The sequence below is a fragment of the Atractosteus spatula genome, chromosome 5 (genome assembly GCF_055471065.1).
Source record: "Atractosteus spatula isolate fAtrSpa1 chromosome 5, fAtrSpa1.hap1, whole genome shotgun sequence".
Classification (NCBI taxonomy): domain Eukaryota; kingdom Metazoa; phylum Chordata; class Actinopteri; order Semionotiformes; family Lepisosteidae; genus Atractosteus; species Atractosteus spatula.
Window position 1 is genome coordinate 5443148 of NC_142710.1, and position 22187 is coordinate 5465334.

At 41.0% G+C, this 22187-nt stretch overlaps 1 protein-coding gene across 1 annotated transcript in view; it reads left to right on the plus strand.

Moving 5' to 3' along the window:
- Positions 1 to 20269, plus strand: part of casq1b (calsequestrin 1b) — a 41228-nt gene extending 20959 nt beyond the window's left edge. The window contains exons 2-11 of the mRNA XM_088917758.1: positions 9423 to 9516; positions 9940 to 10040; positions 11165 to 11276; positions 13810 to 13883; positions 14680 to 14810; positions 15440 to 15485; positions 16028 to 16082; positions 16745 to 16845; positions 18445 to 18519; positions 18707 to 20269. Coding sequence (XP_088773884.1) covers positions 9423 to 9516; positions 9940 to 10040; positions 11165 to 11276; positions 13810 to 13883; positions 14680 to 14810; positions 15440 to 15485; positions 16028 to 16082; positions 16745 to 16845; positions 18445 to 18519; positions 18707 to 19027 — 1110 coding nt within the window. The 3' untranslated portion in view covers positions 19028 to 20269. The remainder of the gene's footprint in view (positions 1 to 9422; positions 9517 to 9939; positions 10041 to 11164; positions 11277 to 13809; positions 13884 to 14679; positions 14811 to 15439; positions 15486 to 16027; positions 16083 to 16744; positions 16846 to 18444; positions 18520 to 18706) is intronic.
- Positions 20270 to 22187: the final 1918 nt, after the last annotated feature.

Consider the following 22187-nt stretch of genomic DNA (forward strand, 5'->3'; position numbering starts at 1 on the left):
ACTGGGATTTATACAATTCCCAGACTTGTCCGGGATTTCGTTTTGCTCGGTCCTCAGGCTGTGTAAACAAACGCAGGCCTACAGGTTTTCGTTCGTTCCACGCGTTACCGGTAGATGTTTTGAATTTACACGCAGCCTAGCTTGAAAAGGGTTGTGTGTGTGTGGCTGTTTTATGGCTGTGAGAAATAACAATGTTTAACTTGTTTCATTATTTTTCAAAATGTTTCGTTAAAATTGATCATTTTCTCCTAAGTTATGATGTCTTCATTTTTGCTTCAGATGTTAAGACTTTTGTTGTGTTAAAATTAAAAACAAAATTAAAATAGGGCTATATTTTTGTTTTTTCCTGCTTTGCCATTATGGAAGAGAAATGGCAACCCTGCAACTGTTTAAAAGTTTACTAAGAAGTTTAAGAAAAACTAGAGAGTTTAAATTGATTTTTTAATTAGAAAAAGTAATAAAGATTCATTACTTTGAAGGCATGTTTCGAGTGTCGATTATCGCCCCCCATCCTCTTTTTTGAAAACAACAATATGCTCACCATAGTTTTTATGATATTATTTAATTATATTTTTTTTAGTTGTATTATAGTCATTATTAGCAAAACACAACTATTCATTGAAGGATGACTAAACCACTTTCAATCTCTCCCTGAGTACAATCTTCTTAACACATCAGACTGAATTCCAAAACGCAAATTCCGGTTCCATCCCAGGGCATCAGATGGAAATATGATTTTTTTTTAAAACAACATTCTAGTCAATGTCTCATGGAAACCAAAAAAATCAAATTTTGCTTCTTCATGCCAATGTATGAATTGACATACATTGAGGGCTAAAAAGAGCAGCAATTTTTAATTGTCCAGTTTTCCATATTCAATATGTATTATGCCAGTTCTTCAGGTAAAAAAAAATCCAGACACACTGAGACATTATTGCTTCACGCTGAACATTCCTCAGAATGTTATAAAGTGGCTTTACTTGGAATTCAGTTTAACCTCACTGACTGTAGCAGTGATAAAGTACTGTACAAGAATGTACTGTACAAAAGAGGAGGCCATCTGTTTCAGGCCACCTCTGAACAACAAAACCAAGAGAAATGTGATGAATAAACCTTTATAACCGTAAGGGCTATTAACTGCCATAGAGATCTCAGGCTTGTGAAGGTTCTAAAGCTCCAGCATATTCTATTGGATTACAGACAAAAGGTCAGTTAGATCATGACCAAGCACTGAAATACGAGAGCTGTTCAGTACCTTGCACTTGGTTTAATGACATAACCTTGTGCTTTCTGGAATCTTTTTCGTGCTCTCCAGTGCTGTACTGTTCAGAACAAAGCGTCTTTCTGACGGACTGCTGGAGAAGGAACACACCTCGCGTTCTTTGCAAAATCTCATTTTGTCAAGTCTGTGCGTGAAGCATGCTGGGTAATCCACTCATCCACTCTCCCCCCCTAAACAGCGTTACTGAACAGAAGTTCAGACGGAGGTCAGATTCTAAGCTCAAACTTCTGCTTCCCTCCTTTCCCATGTAAAAGCTGCACACATCCTTTCTAGCCCCACTCTCTCCAGACCAACATCGCTGTTGCAGCTCGTTCTCCCTGGCTCATCCCTCGTGACCCACAGCCAGAGGCGACTCAAAACTGAAGCATTAATCATCACTTTACAATCGTTTCCTCGAGATTAGAATTTGATCAAAGAGCAGAAGTACGCCTTTCATTTCAAAACCAGGTTAAAGACCACAAACGGCTGTGTAGATGAAAACCTTGTAATTTACCATCTGGTCTAAAGCGTGATTTTTCCTCTACAGCTGCTAACCAACCCCGCGGCCCTGACGTACCAGGTATGTCCAGGCTTGTGAATCAGGGCTGTTTCCTCGCCCCCATTCCCCACCATCCTCAGCTATGCCAGTGCATCCCTTAAGACCTGAGCTGCCCCCCGCCCATACTGACATACTGACACCCCGGTGGGTTTCTTGTGGGGAGACTCCGTGTGCATTTTTGTCAGCCTTTTTGAGAGTGATTGCAGCCAAGTGCCGTCAGGAATTGATTTTCATGAGCAAACAGTTTCAAGACCACAGAACAAAGCTGTTCCCCCTCCTGTCCTAGTCCAGGGTAACGAGAATAGATCAAAACCTGCTGCTTGTTTGCACAATTTTGAAATCAACACAAGCAAAGGAAGGCTATGACTTGGATCCTCCTAGGTGTCTCATTCAGTGAAAGCAGCTCGCACCAGCTTGGATGTGTTTAATCAGATATGGAAGGGAGCTTTCAGGAGATCAGACAAACCACTGGTGGATTGTCATTGAGTTTGCCTAGGGTCAAATCAGCTGAAGCGTGCCTAGATTAACTTCCCAACTCTATCACTCCCTCCTGAACATCCTGGATGGGCATCTGTAAACAGTGAAGATGTGCCTGTCCTCTGGGTTCACACTGAGACAGGAAGCTGGTGACCCGACCTGGCATGTTTCTGAGGCATCTACTTAATGTTATCGTTGGCCACAGTGTCTGTGTAGGGAGGCTGAGTTAATTTCTCTGAGCATTCTGACCTTGTGAATGTATATAATGAGTGATTCAAAATAAATACTGAAATAACATTTTTTTTAAAGTTGTTGTTTTTTAAAGATGGCTAGATTCAGATTTCCTTCTAATATCCTCCCAACACACATCAGAAAACTCCCCCACAAATGTAACTATTAATAAGACAAGTTACTTGACGTTTGTTAAGGAGAGATCATCTGAATTTTCCGGACTGCTCACATAGTATGTTGTCGTGAAGGTTCAGTTTGCTTATGAAGATCATCACTAAAGGGTATTCACCACAATTTGCCAAATTAAAGAATGCAACCTTTTTCCACCTGGTATGGTTTGCTACTGTGAAGAATAGCAAGATAACACCTTAGTTTATGCACTGCTATTCATCTTGCTTGGATTGTTAAAAACATACTAAGATATGTTTGTCTGGACCATCATTTTGAAGGACAAAATTTGGATTATTGAAATGCCCAATGCAAAGTGCATATTACTATCAACATTGTGCCTCTATACTAGTTGTTGTCATTGCTCATTGCTGGTAACATTTCTAACTAAAAATGCTGCAGGACAATTAATAAAATGATAGACTGGTATAGAGGTTACAGTACATAAGACAGTAGCTTAATGAGCTAATGAGCTTCTAGCTTACTTTGAACAGCATAGCAGTATTCCTGGTTCCAAGTGTCACATGACAAAAGCTAAGCAGGATCATGGGCAGCGATGTGCGGGGCAGCGCAGTGAAGATGCAGATCAGAGCTGCGGTCTCACAGCTGTTAAGCTTTGGGAGCGATGCTAATGTGAATCAGTGGCGGATTTCCCATTAGGCACTGTAGGCACCTACGAAATCCCTAGGGCCTACAAAGAAGGGAAACACTAGTGACTAACAAATACGAGCTGAACAACAGGCTTGCAACCAACTCTAGGTGCTCCAAATCAATCATGTAGCGGCTGTTCTAAAAACTAGACGCATTGAAGTGATGGTCGCTCGACTTGCTCCAATAATCACGTGATTTAGCATTAGAATAGTTTAAAGTGCTTCATGCCAATCGACGTAATTCAATTGGTGTTTGTCCTCTTTCTGCACATTTCAGACTGAAGTGCCTAGGGCCTACGAACACCAAAATCCGCCCATTGGACAGAACCCCTGCCTAGCGTGTATAGAGCCCTGAGCCCTGCAACACAGGGATCCACAGCCCTGTATTGGATTAAGTGGTTATTGAAGATGGAAGTGGGATTGATGGATGGATTGGTTGGTTGATTTTGGGGGATGGACTCCATAAAGATAGTTTGATTATGAGCATTTTAAAACTCTCCAGGAATGTCTAAATGTGTACATCTCTTTCAGAGAGCACTCTCCATAACCAGTACTAAAGATTTCAGATTAAGGAAAATGTAAATACAGTATGACTTTCTTAACTAAACCCTCAGAATAAGGAACCATTCTGTTAATCGTGCTGTGCTGTTAATTGTGACAGACAGCAAAGGCTGAGAATCATTAATTTTTCAAACGTTTGTCAGTTATATTGTTCTTTTCCATTGATCCTAAATGAAACAATTAAGAATATCCTCATTAATACTGCAATTCAAGAATTAGGTTGAGCTTATGTTTAGCTAATACTGGTTTGAAAAGACTCATCTGATTTTACCTGACCTTGTGTAAAAGCTCACGTTTTGTTTTAAAGGCCCAACTGTGAATGGCATTTTCAAAGGCATGTAAAACATTTTAAAAAAAAAAACAACATCAAGAGAGTGAAGTAAGAAGCAGGGCAACAGAATGACAGAGTTGACCACCTACCAACTCAAGCCATGTAACGTTTCAGATTTTGTCTTTGTGTAGGCAGACTGCAGCACAGGCTGCTGTGTCAAACACTCTTCCTCTATTTGGCAGTAGCTCTGCGTGCTACAGTCCATGTACGGGCTCGTATTTAAAAGGAGTTAAGGACCTGAAGTAAAGGTGACATTAAGCCCTCAAACAAATATTGTTAGAAATGTCAAATCAAGGCTCAAAGACTCCCACATTTGTAGACAAGCTCCACCACAGTGAATTTCTTTTCTTTATATAAAGGATACAAAATGGGGCAGCATGATGGCATAGTGGTGAGCATTGATGCCTCACGGTACTGGGGCCCGGGGTTCAGTTCCTGGGATGCTGTCTGTGTGGAGTTTATATTTGCTCCCCATGTTTGTGTGGGTTTCCTCTGGGTGCTCCAGATTCTTCCCACAGCGCAAGACATACTGGTAGGTTAGATGGCTTCTGGGAAATTATGCCCTGGTGTGAGTGTGTGCATCTGTGTGTGTGTGCTCTGAGATGGACTGGTGTCCCATCCAGACTGTATCCAGTCTCACCAGCTGTTTCAGGGGGAGACCCCAGCCCAGCTTCCCCTCAATCCTCTGTTGGATAAAGTAGCTATAAAATGCATGCATAGAATGGTATGGGATTGCTTTAACTCGTACTGCTGTAGCAAAGCAGAGATTTGTTAATATATCCATTGACCTGAGTCTCTAAAACTGATGTTTCCAGGACAGCTGCAGATCTCACCAGATTGGACTGGGTTTGGGGTCTGTCCAGTTGTGCACAACCACCGTTGCTAAATAAGTCCTAGACAGACTGTCAGTCTGGTGGAATGTACTGTATATGAATGGTCTTCTGTGTGGTGTGTGTAAGCTTTTCAAGATCAATATTGCATTGCCGAGGAACATAGTGTAGAAAAAAAGACTAAATTTTAATATTGCTGCATGTTTCACTTCTTTTACTTTGTCTCATATGTCACTGTCAGTGCCAGTGGTCTCTAACCCTAGTCCTGGAGAGATCCAGTCCTAGAATTTTTCATTGGCCGAATCAGTGGAGATTGATTGAACCAAAAAAAGGATAGATTCTGAATGGAATGAGACTCAGTATCAGAGTCCTATTTCAGATCAGAGCTAACAAAGCTGTACAGTATGTGTCCTTCCTGGATGTACAATAGTAGGGGACAAAATTGAAAATACTTCTGCGCTCACACATTAGGAACTGTTAACGGAGAAAATGCACATCTGTGTCCAGGAAAAAGTAAAGTTATATGATACAGAAGCAGACGACAAGCAAAAAGCATTCAATTGATTGTATTTTTCCAGATGATTGGTGATGCAGTGGGTATTCAAAGTAAAATAGCAGAAACGTCACAGTGATCCCAGATGGAATGTGGATGTTGCTCTTTGGAGGGGGCAGGAGTAGTGTAGAGCAGGCAGGAGAAACAATCAGGGGGGGTTCTCTTTCTCATAGAGAGAACTGTTAGTTTTACTAACTGGAAGAGGTGTTAGTGGGGCCAGATGAGACGTAAAACCAAGGTCCTAACTCTCTGTGGTCATTAAAAATCCCAGGGCGTTTCTCGAAAAGAGTAGGGGTGTTACCCCGGCTTCCTGGCCAAATCACTCTGCTCACTTCCCCACTGAGAGCTGGTGTGTGGTGAGCATACTGGTGCACTATGGCTGCCATTAAATCATCCCAGTGGGGCCACACACTGGTGCTGGTGGAGGGGAGTCCCCATTGCCTGTAAAGCACTTTGCGTGGAGTGTCCAGAGAAGTGCTATGTAAGTGTAAGGAATTTTTCATTATTATTAACTACAGTAACCCCTTGCATGTGTGAAGACTGAGGTCACCGGCACCCCACATCCTCCCAGTGTGTGCGAGTTACCATCCTGCAAAAGGCCTCTTTTTTGCAATTTCCGACTGGAGCTGCGTGCCATCAGAGCAGAGGCCAGGCTTGCTTCCTTTGAAACCAGGCTGAAACCTAACCTACTGTATATGACAAACATGAGTTACATGTGATTTGAACCTCCCTGCCTGCTGGTGGGCACACAAAAAGACGACTCCTTTAGCTTGTGATTTAATTTTACCAACTGCTTTTTAGAAATACAGGGCGTGGTGTCGGCGTAGCTCCTACTGTGAGTTAGGCAGTCCTAGATTACTGCTAACTAGGTTCTGTGCACTCAGGCAGAAAATGTTGATGAAGGACTGGGATTCCTAGGCTAACACTTATAATAGCAGGCTGTGGCATCCGGGCCCTTTGAACGTATCGGAACCGCAGAGTCATAGCAACTGGCCCTGAGCAAACAAGGGCGGCGCCACGGATGGAAGAAAAAAAAAGCGAAAAACCATTTATGTCAAACTAGCGCTGCTCTCTCCGACCGGTCGCTGCCAGCAGCGGTGATAAATGCTCGCAAAGCCGGTGCTTTTTGCCACGGTGTTTAAAGAGAGGAACATCTGTTGCTGCACCTGTTGCGACGCGCCGCTCCGTTAACTTGACCTCACGGCAGTTGTCCCGCCTCCCTCCGGCTCCCTGGCCAAGCGCCCCCATTGGTCAGCTCAGCTGTCCGTCGCAGGCTCCGGTTTCGACCGGATTTAGAAAGTGCAGCGCAGCAGCTCTCTGGTTTATCCACTTTTATGGGATGAAATGCCGCCTGGTGCTCTTGCAAAAAAAAAATCTCTCACCGTCTTCGGTGTATTTTTTTAAACTCAACGTTACACGAGTTGTGAAACAAGGTCTTGGTCTGAAAGATTGTCTGTAGATATATATATATCTCATGGGACAAAACGGGTCCTACGAAAAAACAGTTGGAATTCAAAATGCGTCATTGTCGAACCTTATCTAAGATAATAAAATAAATAATGGGAATGATACAATCAAGTCAAGTAAGATCAGTAAGGTTATGGTAATACTCGAGACTGGGAATAAGAATAACGGATTGGGGCGTGAAAGCGAGGTGATTAGGAATGGAGTCTTAAAACAGCCTGATTCGAGGGCTTATTAAAGCACTTGAGAGCTGTAAATGGCGGTTTTGAAGTACCCTTATCGCTGCTGAAGAGAAGACAAGTGTGCGTTATGGCCCTTCACTGTGGATGAAAGCAGTTCATTCCAGACAGGGAACATTTAGTCTTGGTGAGGTCGGGACTTGTTCAAGAGTGAACAAGTGACTTGCCAAGAGCGGCTGTGGATTTATGAGCTGTGACTCGAGCACCGCGAACCATGCTCCTGGAAATCTCAGCGTGGCAGGGCTGGGTACTGGGAAGACTGCCGATAGTGAGAGAATCAAAACCAGAATCTCCTGCAACTTCAAACACTCAGCCATGGATCCAAAACTGAGGATCAACTTTGGTTTCAAAGATTCCAAAATCTGAATATACCAGATCCACCCTGCTGCACAATGTCTTAGACACCGACACTACCAGGAGTTACTACTGTATATACGTACGTTATGAGAATCAGAAATCGACACAATTTGTCCATCATTGTTTTCTGCTATTATGATTAGGTCTATGAATATTGCATTAATGTCCTTTAATTTACATGGTTCGAAACTGGATCAAAGATGCACAAAGTAAACGACGCAGGAGCAGCTGATATTAACTGTGGTAATAGTTGCACATGCATGAAGCTGAAGGGCTATCTTTTGTATGTTAGGTTCTTTCAGGATTAACTGTCTGCTTAAAGAAAAAAAATGCTAAATCTTCAGTAGAAATCACCAGAGAGCTGCAAGTTTGCATAGAGGAAACTTTGAGCAAAAAGAGTAAAACAACTGTAACATTTTTTTTTTGCAAAGCAGTGTGTATTTATTATAATGTGTGTACTATATTACCTACAATAAATCCATATTATTACATACAGTATGTTACAGCTTTCTTTTTTGGTTTTGAAGAAAGTTGACCTGCACTGGCCTATGTACAATTGTTTGAATAGACCATTTCTCCTTATTAGACATCATTTTGAAATGAACCACAACGACGCACCACACTGATCAAAGCAAAAGAGTATAAAAGATCCAGAAGAAATACAACTGAAATTTTGTTTGGTATGACACCTTTGTCACTCACGGTGTTGGGGTTGGCTGACAAAAAGAAGTTGTGTTAGAGTCGTTTGCTTCTTCACACGAGGGATCAAACAGCATTATCTGCCAAAACCATAGGAACACCAGGAGGGTGATGCATGATGGGAGGTCATTCAGCACATCTACAGTAGTCCATTGCTTACCTTTCTTGATAGATATTGTATATTGAAGGATTACATGGCCGACCTCCTCATGTTTTTCTCCCATTTTTAACCCCAAATTGTTTTCAGTTTTTTCCAACGGTTAACAGTTTGCTGGTGCAACACAACATTCCACACTGCCTCCCTCTCCCCCCGAGAGCCTACCTGGAACATAAATCAATCAACACATCAACACTTGGGAATTTAAAAATATTCAATGGAAGGTTGATTTGTATAGAAAGCCTACTGCTGTTTTCTCTTCTCTCCAGCATCTTCCTGTAGAAATCCTTGGAGGTAAAGAAGAGGGGATTTCTTTTACAGCCACTTTATTTCAGAGTCTTCCAGTGAAGCTGCCCCTGTAGTTAGCCATTCGAGCAGCATATGTTCCATGTGTCCTATGTGCTGAGATAGTCAGTAGATAGTCAGTCCTATAGATATATGTTCTGTAGACTATCTCTAGCCATATATGACTAGAGATAGTCAATTCTGGTCCTCAAGGTCTGGACATAATTAAACTAATTACTTGGAGAAGAAGATACATTTTCAGAGGGTTAATCAGCTGGTAATTAAAACTAGTTGCCGTTTTTAGAGGGTATTCGACTTTGCCATAACACAGGATCACAATCTATTTTTTTCCTAATTCGGTCCTCACTAACTGACTAACTGGAGGTTGTAAACTCAGATCCTGGGAGGAAAAACTGCTCTCCTACTCTTTGCTCAGTTTGCTTTACGCCATGCTGTACCAATGGCTACTCCCTTAGTGGTAACTGTGAAGGTTCATGTTCTTCTGAGAATTTAGAGCTGCGAGTCACTGTGGGTAGAAGCATCAGCTAATGAGGAAAACAGGCCAACTAACCTCTTACTTTTTTGTTCTCTGACTTGCAGCTTGCAGCTCAGGTCCTTGATGACTTAGAAGATGAGGACATTGGGTTTGGCCTGTTGGATGAGGAGAAGGATGCTGCTGTTGCCAAGAAACTGGGTGAGTTCTCCTTCTATTGGTATTAATTGCTTCCTGTCGTTATCGCATCATTTCCTGTGTTCCTTGTTGTAACCTTTCCACCTTCTTTCATGTCCATTCATGTTCAGAAATCAACAATAAACAGAGGACAGCAAGATGGCCATGCTTTTGTTTTCTACTGTGAAGAATCACATCTAGATGCATCTTATAAATTCACCAAATTGCCTAAAATGGAGGAGTAAATGCTATGACTGCTTCTGTAGTCTCACTAAGGGCTTTTCAGGAATGTTTTCTTTTTCATCAACTGGTGAACCTGCATCACCAAACTGCTTGGCAGGCAAGAGGACCTCTGGCCAGGACCCTGACCCCTCTGGAGCTTCTGCTGAGATCCTCTCCAACGAAACAGAGGCCCTGATCTGTTCTCGTTTGCTTCTGTCTGCACAGGTCTGGATGAGGAAGACAGCATTTACATCTTTACAGAGGACGAGGTCATCGAGTACGACGGAGAGCTGGCCGCAGACACATTGGTGGAGTTCATCTTTGATGTGAGTGAGAAAGAGCCCATTCCAATGCTGCCTTCCGCAGTGCCGTTCTCTCACAGCAAAACTGATTATTCTTTCCAGAATAAATTCTATTCCCCCACTGGATGTTTTTTCATTATTAGTTTTAAACTGGCCCTCAAGACACATCCTGGGATGGGGTGTCATAAATGAGATCATCTTTAGGCAGGTGTATGTGAAATACACACAAATACGACGCGGCTTACTGGCTTTGCAAATTGAAACAAGAAATGTTTCCCTCCAAAACTCCTTCAACACTATACAATTCAAAATCCACATGTCCATGCGTGGTCTGTCAATTCCTTCTCCTTCTGATGCAGTGTAGAGAAGAGATCTGCTCTCTTCTTGGATAGCAGGTAATGACCACCCTTGGATGCTTCAGCTTCCTGGTTTTTAAACAGTCGCCTGACTTACTGTCTTGACCAATGTTTCGGGTGACTGAGGATGACAGGTAATTCCCTCATTGTCTTCTGGGGAATGTAGTTTTGGACAAGAACTGCCATGTTGTCTGAATATAATGCCCAGTTACAGCCTAATAGGCCCTTCTGTTCTCTTTCCATTCAGTTCTCCCTTTGTCTCCCTTATCCATTTTGGCGTAACAGTGCAAAGTAGTGGTGCAACTGCTTTTGCACGCTTCAGACAGGTACTTCACTCAAAACGGTTCAGCAGAACACACACATACAGTATATAAATGGTTACAATTGTAAGTTGTTTTGGATAAAGTGAAAAATATTAATGGTAGTAATAATAACCCATCCCCTGTATCTCCCATCCCCTGTCCTCTAACTCATTCCCATGATCCACCTTGTGTTTTCTCTCTGGGTGCCCTCGTCTTCCCTTGCCAACAGTGGTCCCTGGTCCAGATCCTAGCGAATCACAGGTGTTATCAATCATGGACCAGCTAAGACAGCAGTTCAACTTGTAAACGTGGATGCGAACAGAACGAAAATCACACCTGTGGCTCTAAAGGATCAGTTTCAGAGATCCTGACTTAACACTCTGCTCCCACTACTGTTCCCAAAAAATCCCTTTCGCCCTCCACCTATCTTCCTTACTCTCTTCCTTTTCCTCCCTGCACTCCCTCCCTTCCCCCTCTAACCACCCCCCAGGTGATTGAAGACCCAGTGGAGGTCATCGAGGGAGAGCACGAGCTGAAGGCATTTGAGAACATTGAGGAAGAGATCAAACTGGTGGGCTTCTTCAAGAACGAGAAGTCTGAACGTACGTACTGAAGCCAACCCGATAGGGGCACTAGAGAGGAGGTACGGTTCATGTGTATCTTGGACTGCTTTATGTGGACCTGAAACTAGGATAGGGGTGCTATCACCTCACTCAAAGCCCACTTGTGACATACTGGGATTTAGATCGTATGGTATAAGAGGAAAATTTCATCAGTCCTTTCACCCTTCCAGAAAAAAGCATAAAGATAAGAAATGAAGATCATGCTATGTCCTTCAAAACCATGCCAAGTTTTTTGCTTTTGGCATTGCTTCTCAAAATCCATTACAGGTCAGTAGAAGAATCTAAGAGGACATTAAGGTCCACAAAAAGTTGGCCAGGGTGCTCATAAAGACACCGAAAACAGGCACTGATTTTGTTTCCAGGTAGTGACCTTTAGTTTTCCACTGATGGCATGGCTAAGTGTGATTGGAGATAAATCATTCCTAGCCAAGGCTGGAATGAAAATGCAGAATAGCTGGGAAACCTGGCATAGCTAAACAGAAATACAGCTCAGGAACCTGTATTTCTACAAGTATTGAGCAACAGGAGACAAAGCTGGCATCTCAAGAGTGAAAGACCCTTGATTCATTTGATGGCAAAGGTAAGTGTTTCCATTGCTTTTTGCTGGCTCAGGACAGCATGCCAAGACATTGTCTTTGCACAAGGTAGGTGGACCTTCTTCTGTCTTTAATAAACAGACACCTTGTGCCCCCTTTGACAGAAAGCAATACGGTAAGTAGACATCATGTAGAATTCATGGCTTCTAATGAAGGTCAATCCTGTGTTTCATGAAGACTGATTGTAGAAGTTTACAGTCCATCAAAGTAAATTATTGCCAGGGTGTCTTTTATTGCTCGGAGCGTCAATGGAGCATCTTTGAAAGTATTTAAGATATAGTATTAGTTTGTCCATCTGGCAATCAGACTGGGTTTTTGTCTCATGTTCAATTTATATCAGCAGCACCAGCTGCCTGGTAGTTTATCGTGAAACCCAAAAGCTACCTTTCATTCTTCTTCCAGCTATCCCATGGCCAGGAAAGATCTCATGGTGAATTCTGCATAGCAGTTGTAAAAATATAACATCAATGGTGAATAAGACCTACAATTAAATAGGAAACTATAATTATTTCATGAAGATGCTACCCCTGCCTCTGTTACCCGCTATAATAAAGAGATGAAGATGTGGGCAGAACTAATTACTGTAGGGTAAAATCCAGTTCCCCATTGCCTCAGTGTCTTTTCCTTGTTTTTGCAATTGTGATTCACTTTCATCTGTTTTCATCTATTACTGAGGTCCCCACTTGCTTTTAAAGCACAGTGAGCACTGGGTTGCCTCCATTTCTAAACAGAAATAACTGGTAAATTTGGAAGAAGAAGGCTGATAACTCTGCATAGGGTGACCAGTTGGTTCTAAAACACCAGGAGCCCTGAAAGACCGTATTGGATTTTGAAATAATTTGGAGCATTAAGCTTTCACTAATTGGACAATTCATGCTTGACATGCTTAATATTATACATTGCTCTACAATATTACTTTTATGAAATGAAAATGAGTAAAAAGTGTCTCAACCATTCAAGAAGTATTTTAGTTCTGTAATTAAATTATACATTAGAAGGTTCTTACAAATCATCTGTTTAATAGTAAGTTAGTTTAACCAGTAGACCAGTAACATTAATCAGCATCTCACTCCTGCAGGTCACTGTTAAGCATAGTGAAAGGACAATCAGCATAACTTATTTGCTGTGCACAGTAATTAAGAAAGAGAATAAATTCAGCAGACACATCATATTTAACTTAGACATTAAGTTATTTCAAGTTAAAGGCAACCTGCATCATTTCAAAACATCCCAGGAATTCCAAAAGCCAGATGGTCATTTCCAGTTAGGATAGATGTAGACTCTGTAGACAATGTCACATCTATGCTGTGATGGGTCTGGTTGCTGGGATGATGTGTTGACAGTGACGCCTGCTGGGCAGTGGTAGGATTGTACTTAGGTATTGCATAAGGGCAAAACCTAAATGAGTTATTTGACAGCTTTGCTTTATGCATCATGCAGAGCCTGCTTCCGCCATTGGTTAGTTATAATAATACTGCCTTGCATTAATAACTCAAAAGGCTGATACTCATACAACAGGCATGAAAATAGTACAGCATTCCTTGATCCTTCTGCTTCTTTGAGGATGGTGATGATTTTAAATGACCAGATTCCACATCAGTCAACTGAAAATTCTGCTTGAACATTCATTAAAGACAAGATTGAATTCCACGCAATTAACATACACCGCAAAAATAGATTAAATATGTCAAATACATGACACTGTAACAACAGATCTAGTAAACTACATACCGTGAGCATATGAAATATACTGCATCCATTTCTATTTGTATGTTTATTGCTTCTGAAGTAATAACGGTATCTCAATCAAGCCTCTGGAAAGGTATACCTTATGAAACGAAAGCTATTAACCTACTGTGTGCACAAAGGGTTGGTACGGGAGAAAAAACATTCTGACCATTTGCTTCCATTTTCAGACTACAAGGAATATGAAGACGCAGCTGAAGAATTCCATCCCTACATCAACTTCTTTGTCACTTTTGATCCTAAGGTGAGTCTGTCCAATAATGGTTCTTGAGTGCTTTTTGTGGTTTCTGTCTCAATATTTTTTGAGTTCTGTGGGGTTGCTTTGGGACTACATGGTGCTATATGTCTCTTGCCAGCTGTCCTTTCTGTGTCATCTTCAACCACAGGACCAGTCCTGACCAAATGCAGCTAATCTAGGGTGGGGGGGGGAAAGCACAGTAGTACAGGTGCTTCCCAAGTTACATGACACTCAACTTACATAAATTCAACTTTACATAAAATCCCTGTAAATTTATTATTTTTTTACTTATTAAAATATGTAACCCGTGGAATCTATCTACAGCCTTGTAATACTTTATGAAATAATTTCTGCTGTTAAATCCCTGAGTTTAATTTTCTTTCCCTAAAGAGTCTATTTAATGCATGTTTTTTTGTATTTTGTTGCAGAAGACACTGTATCCATTATACTAAAACATATATTTATGTGAACCTATTGATATCACAGTACAAAATACCTATTGTGCACATGGCTCATGGACGAAGTTCATCTTACATAAATTTCAATTTATGGAATAGGGAGCTGAACTCTGATGTACGTTGAGGACTGTATGTACTTCGAAATATGAAGTTGATCTGCTTCACATATTGTGACAGCTCATTGATTGAACAGTTTGATTCTGTAAAAGTTTATTCATTAACACATATACTGCTGTGTTCATTGTGTAACTAACATCGAGGGATATTTGAAGTCCTAGTGAGATTAATTGATCTCTTCTAGGTCTGCTGAGTGTCAGTGATTTTCTTTTTCGCTTGTCCACTAGATTGCAAAGAAACTGGACCTGAAACTGAATGAGGTAGACTTCTACGAGCCTTTCATGGATGAACCCATTGTCATCCCTGGAAAGCCCTACACAGAGGACGAGATTGTCGACTTTATCGAAGACCACGAGAGGTGACTGCCGACATAAAACTCTGAATTTAATAGACTTGTCAGATTCTAATGAAGGTGAAAGAGGGATTAATCTACTAGGGGTTATTTGGTTATTTAAGTCTGGTTGAGAAAATGGCCACCAGGCCATCAGGACAAGACTGGCAGAACACCATTCACTTTTGTGAGGAATGAGCTGGGGAGCTCCCGTAAGGGTGAAGATGGGGTGGTGGGAGCGGGGTGAGAGAAATGCTCCATGGGAAGTTCAGATGGTGAAATAGAATTATATATATATACAGGAAAGACTGGAAGTAGGCAAGATATATAGTGTGATATACTGGGTTTCTTAATCGAGCAGAGGACTTGAATGCCATTACATGTTTTATTAGTCTGTTTAAGTATAACTTATACTATAAGGGTTGAGCATTCACTGGTTCAGATGACAATTCTAAAACAATTAGAATGATTCATCATGTATGCTGACTGGAGTCTATGGTCCCCATAGAAATGTACATAACAAGCTGAAATTCAGCCTTTGAGCTACTTTCTGCACAACATTCAAAAATAATACATTTCCCAGAAATCTAAGCTCAAATTAAATTTTCTTATTTCACATACTTTTTTTAATTTTTTTTTTATCTATTTGATTTCAGACCAACACTGAGGAAACTTGAGCCATACAATATGTATGAAACCTGGGTAAGAATGGCAGATTATGATATTTTATACACTTAAGAACAAATCTTCTGATGTAATGTCACAATTGAATTCAAACAACATGAGAAAGGTTGTTAGAGGTTCAAGGAGATTAATTTAGTTCATTTGATTTTGCAGGGGGTAATTGGTCCATAGGTCTTATCCGGCCATTTTGTGAAAGAACAGCTGATATTGCTGGTTATTGTTGGATATATAATTGCTGGATAAAATCTTTGGATTGGATATCAGTTTCAACAGTTTAGCTGATGGCTTGTTCCAGGCGCAGACAACCCTTTATGTGAAGAAATGTTCTCAGCCATAGATCTACATCAGCTCTCATGTTGCAGTTTAAAATGAATTTTTTGTTCTGTTTTTGAGATTAAAAAAAAATCTGTACACCAACCTTCAGAAAACATTCATCTGGGCATTAATTGAATGATGGTGTATTTCAGAAAGATGTGCTGTGCATTGTGTTGGCACTGTGTGACTTCAGATTTATTAAGGATGTTTTGTGTAAACCAATTTCTTTTTTTTTCTTTTATCAGGAAGACGATATTGATGGCAAACATATTGTGGCTTTCGCAGAAGAGTCTGACCCAGGTAGAGGAAGCTCAGCTGTAAATCTACCAAAACATAAACCAGTAACAATAACTGCTGGGTGGAATAAACCAAAAAGCTTTTTAAATGAACTGGATTGTATGACCACACATGTCACTGTAGCTTTAGTTCTGACCGTACAGTTTAAACCAGTGCCACTCAATTGGTAGTTCTTTCAAATTCACTCCAATCCATTTTTTCTACAAGCAGCTCTTAATAGTGATGTTGATCGTACTGATTATTAGTTAACAATAATATTGACCACACATATTATTCTATCAATAGAGATCATGGTAAGTAAACAAAATAATTAAGCCATTATGTTAATCATTAAAAGACATTAAGGCACCCAACAGATTAAAACATTTAGACAATGCAGTAGGTGAAAAATGCTGCTTCAGTAGATTATAAAATAATCTATTTTATAAAGTAGATTGTAAGATAAAGATAGTGACATCAAACCAAACAGAATGTTCAACAGAAACCCTGTAGAGAACATAACCAGGAATTAACCAGTAAATATACAAAGATATTTTGTGCCAAAAGCCGAAGGCAAAGCTATCGTTGTTGTCTGCATTGCATTCTGAAGTTAAAAGTGATATGGGTCAGTAATTCTGAAAGTCATCCTTGCTGTCTCCATATTTCTCTCTGTCATACCTTGTCAGACGGCTTTGAGTTCCTGGAAATCCTGAAGGAAGTTGCAGAGGACAACACAGACAACCCTGACCTCAGCATTATCTGGATTGACCCTGATGACTTCCCCCTGGTAGGAGACTAGCTGTGCTAACAATAAAATGCTTGACAAACAACCATCTAACACACCTGCTCACTGCTCATGCCTTTTTCAGTTCTTTTAATGCTTTAGAGTTTTTGTGGCTTCAGCATACTGAATACACCCTTTACCCCAGTAGCAGTACTTTCTTGAGTGAAAGAAGGTCACTTTTAACTGATCTTTTTTATTATATTTCCCTGTCGGTGTATGTAAACTGAATTCAGAAGACTGAGGCTTGTTGCGAGTTTGAGGTGTAATTCGCACAGCTAGTTCCAGGTCTGTCACATGGAATTGAGTCAACCTCTAGACTGGAATCTATGGAATAGATTTTATGAACATCATGAGGGCACTACGTTTCGACAAATGTCTGTGACAGGATGTGTTTGCGTCAAAAATCATATTTTACCACATTAATTTTTAAATGCTTCTCCTGATTGAAAGACTGCATGAAATATCACACTTTAAATATCATGCTGTGACATTGAAGTTCTTTGTTTCTGCTCTTTCTTCTGCTTGATTCCTTTACTTTGTTTCATGGCTTCCCAGACGCTAAAACACAATCTGACATAGAAAAAAATATCTCTACATTTCTTCCTGTATCACACACCCCTCATCCATTCTTACAATATTGCATTTGCCTTGATGAAGCCCATGCATTAGGCTGGGCAGAGATTCCAATTTACTCAGAGTTCACACCAAGAATTAAGGATTATGGGAGAATTGTGGAGTGTTCAGTGACAATTTGGTTTAACCTGCTTGTCTGAGGGCTGCCCTCCTGACCAGAGGACAAAGGGGCTGGGAGACCCCCATGTAGAGAGAGGAGTGACCGGGAGGCAGCTGCAGAGGTGGAGAGGGGGTGGAGGTGGGATGCAGAAAGACGTACGCGAGGAAGAGAAGGGGATCAGCACAGTATTTATAGTGTTTTAGGAGAGGAAATGACATCAGGAGTGATTGCAAATTACTGACAGCTGAGTCTGATTGAACTTGGTTGTTGTCATCCCTCCCGAATTTTCATTATAAATTCCAGAGAGGCAAAGGGAATGTTAGTTTGGAGGTGTAGACTAGTTTTCAGAAAGCCCAAAAGAATCTGTCCAGCACTGGACTGACCATCCTTTCTCATAGGGGATGTGGGCACAGTTCAGACTTGAAGCTTTGAGAGGGACCTAGACTGGAGAGAGAGAGCCCTTTTTCACTTCACAGGGTGAGAGAGCAGCCGCATCTTTCTGCCTCAGTACTACCCTGCACAAGTCTCTTCCATCTTAGTGGTAGATATATCGATGCAGCATTTCTGGACTTTGGTATCCTACACTTGACTGTCCACATTACTTTGTTCTGCCCTTAAATAAAACAATCAAAGTAGAGTGCTCTTATCGTCCCTCCTACTCCATTAACACTTTTGATGTGTGATCTTTCACAAACGACAGATACAGAACGACTAACGACTAAGCCTCATCGCAACTCCCAAGCCCTTCCAAATAAGCTACTAATTGCCAATTCGCTCAAGCCAGCATTTAATGAATCTTTTTTTTCATACAAGTCACTTATTGAAGATGGTAAAACAGATCCAGTGAGCCTTTCTCTTCTCTCTTTCAGCTTGTTCCCTACTGGGAGAAGACTTTTGATATTGACCTGTCCTATCCTCAGATCGGGGTTGTCGATGTTGAAGATGTGAGTTATTCCATTTCCTGTTTATTTATCTTTATGAGTTTGGCCACCTCTCTTTTAACACTTCTTCTTCATTCTTCCTTACTCGCCACCTTCCCCTAGCCCCCTTCTGTTTCCATTGTCCATTCCTCTCACTCTTGTTCCCTGTTCCGAGCTCTGCCTTTGCCTCACTCCTCCCCTTCTCTTCCAGGCGGACAGCGCATGGCTGGAAATGGATGATGAAGATGACATGCCCACAGCAGAAGAGCTGGAGGACTGGATTGAAGATGTGCTGGAAGGTGATATCACCCCTGATGATGACGACGATGATGATGATGATGACGATGATGATGATGATGACGATGATGACGACGATGATGATGACGATGATGACGATGATGATGATGACGATGATGACGATGATGATGACGATGACGACGATGATGACGATGATGATGACGATGATGACGACGATGATGACGACGACGACGATGATGATGATGATGACGATGATGATGATGACGACGATTAAACTCTCGTTGCCATCTTCTAAGTTTCACAACTTCTACCAAAACTGTTTGAAAGTCATTACATATATCAGAGTCAATATTGTCAGCAACCCAAAACTTAACTTTCTTCCATCGTCATCACTTAACTTAAAGCCACCACCTGCTACCCTAATATCATCATCTGCTCTCTAGTTCTGTCATTTCTTCACGTTCAACATCTTCAGCTGTCTGGCTAAACAAAAACTACCCTTTCAAAAGTCATCAGAATCTTCAGTCTCTCTGTCATCTGAAAGACTGATCATTATGTCTTCTTCTTTAGACCCCTTCTGTCATGACTAGGGAGCTTTCAAACTGTCCAACTGTTAATAAGTCTGTCTTTAAAGTTAGTCTAGTTTCTATTAAGAAAAGATTCACAACCCAAATTCCTTGACAGAAAACGTATACCTGTATTCATGAGTTAACATAAGAACCCAAAGCCCAATCCCAAAGACAGTTTAGAAAAAAAGATCTTGAGTCTTCCTATTTTACACTGCAGACCTCTGTTTTGTAGCAACATTTTTTATATACTGAATGATTATATTTTGAAAAAACAAAACTGAGATTGGCAGATATCCCAGAGTACCACAACAGAGTTTGGACATTTTGATTGAGGTGCACAGAAGGACACTGAAATTCTTCCCATCCAGTGGGAGACTTGCAATGTCCTGTAGAGCAAAAACAGGGATCTGGGGTCTTTCAGGTGTATCCATGATGGTGAAATCAGGCAGTAGGCATCTTAACCACTCCGCAAAAATGATTTTTGCTTCAGGAAATACATGAATACTAATAGTTTGTGCAGGGGCAATAGGTGTTCTTTTCCTCAAGCTGGAATCTGACTTGGGGGGGTGGGTGGGGGGGGGTTGTCTTGTCCTGTTCAATCTCAAAACGTCTTAAATGTGATCCAAGAGTGTGGGTCAGATATTTCTCCCTGTCTCCTGTGACACCATCCACCACATCACTGTGACCTTCCTTGACAGAGAGCAAGGATCTCGTCCCGTATTTTGTGAAGTAAACTTGAGTACTGCAACCAAATGTTTTCTACTGGTAAAGAAAAAAAAAAGAAATGATCTTATTATAAATATTGTTTTTTAATGGAGCAAACAGGATCTCACTGTAAAGTCTTAAAAAAAACCACACAGCTTGGAAAGAAATGAAATAAAGAATCGTTTTGGATTTTTTTTTTTCAGTTTTATGCTGGAAAAAGAAAAAAAAACTTCCAAAAACCAGTCTGTCGATCTGTTTAATTTATTCCTTGTAAGGTTCTCTCTCACAGTTTGCACTTCCAAATTACTGTGCCTACATGTCTTACAGAATTGATCATGCACAACAGAGGCACTTGAGGTTTTGAAATAAGGAAACTCTAAAACGTCTTAATCATCAGCACCTTGTTCATTGGGCAGGAGGTTAAAACAGACCACACGGTCTGCTCTTTCACTGCATGAATGTATTGTTTACTAACCCTGCACAGAGGCTTTGACACCCTACCTGTAAGAGATATTGTGGAGCTGTGGTCAGGGTTCTAGAAATCTAACTCGTTGCGAGTTCAAATCCCTGCTGAGACACTGCAGTTATACCCCAGAGCAAGATACGTCACCTGAATTTCTCTAATAAAATCCCCAACGGTATAAATGGGTACAAATATAAATTGCTTTGGATAAACGTGTCAATCAAAAAATCTAGCAATTAAGGCGGTGGTGGTAGGCTTGGAAGTGATACTACAAATATCTCCATATGACAAGATAGAAAAAGAATGCTGTTTTGAAGCATACTTTAATCTGGAGACTCTGTTAATCTTCTTAAATGAAGATTAAGATCATCACAATGAAGGTTATCATTTTTCTAGCGCAGGCGGCATGGTGGCACAGCGGTTAGCGTTGCCTGCTTGCAGTGCTGGGGCTCTGGGATCATTTCCTGGGGTGCTATCTGAGTGGAGTTTGAATGTTCTCCCCTTGATCGCTTGCTCTCATTTCCTCCCACAGTCCTAAAACATTCTGGTTGGTTAGTTGGCTTCTGGGAGAATTAGCCCCGGTGCGGGTGTGTGCTTTTGTGTGTGCCTGCTGACGGACTGGTGTCCTCTCCTGGGTGTAACCTGCCTTGTGCCCCCAGCTTCACGCGCTAGTCTCTGGCTCCCCTGTAACCCTGTACTGAATAAGCATATTAGAAAATGGATGAGGATGGATTTTTCCAGCTTGATAAAAATGAATGCGCCTACTTTGATATGACCTTCACTGAGTGAACCATATAAACATGCAAGCAGGAGGCGATGGAAACCCATTTCTGGATTCTTCATGACTAGCTGAGGTTTGTCCTATCATACTTATTGTAATGTTACTACACATTACAGAGCTCAAGTGTCCAGCTCTTAAGCTACTGCAAATCACTTTTATATACTCACAAAGCTATTCCAAAACTCCCCAAACCTCTGTGAAAGGTCCAACTCTAGGGCACCTTTTAACCATTCATCAGGCCTAGGGATATGTACGCATAGGAAAAAAATACCCAAACCTAGGGTTTCACAAACAGTTGATGTTGGTCCTATTTGTCATAATGCTTCCTCGAGTTCCAGGGATCTATTTTCCAGCTCTCCGTTACTCTTTGTAGTTGTTTTACACACTCAAGCTTCATTGGAATCCTCATTTGACTCAGACCTAGACTGGTTTAAGCATTTCTTTGTATCTCAATCAATACTCTTTATACTCATATATTAGTAAAAGAACAACAGTATATGTTCGCTTTATTCACTTTCTTTCCTTTAGTCATGTCACATTACAATGCTAATCTGCTACAAGTCATTGATGTAAGTACCAGATTTACACTTCATTTATTCTCTAGAACAGCTTGACTAGAATTGTTCCAGAAACTGCTTGTTTTCTTCAATCAGTAATTACTGATTTTTTTCCGACATTTTGGAGATTTCTTCAGGTTTAGCCTCTGGTCTGCAGTAATCTTACCCATATGCCAACCTCACCCACCATAACAGAGTGAATTCCTTGGTCGGTTGCACTCCTCTCTGTACAGTAAATACTGACGCTCCTTCCACTGGTGGTATTTCTCAACTCATAAGTGACTCCCTCCCTCCTACTCCTTCAGTTCGTTAGAACTTGGATAGAACCCAGAAACATCTTCAGAAGCAAGCTGATGAGT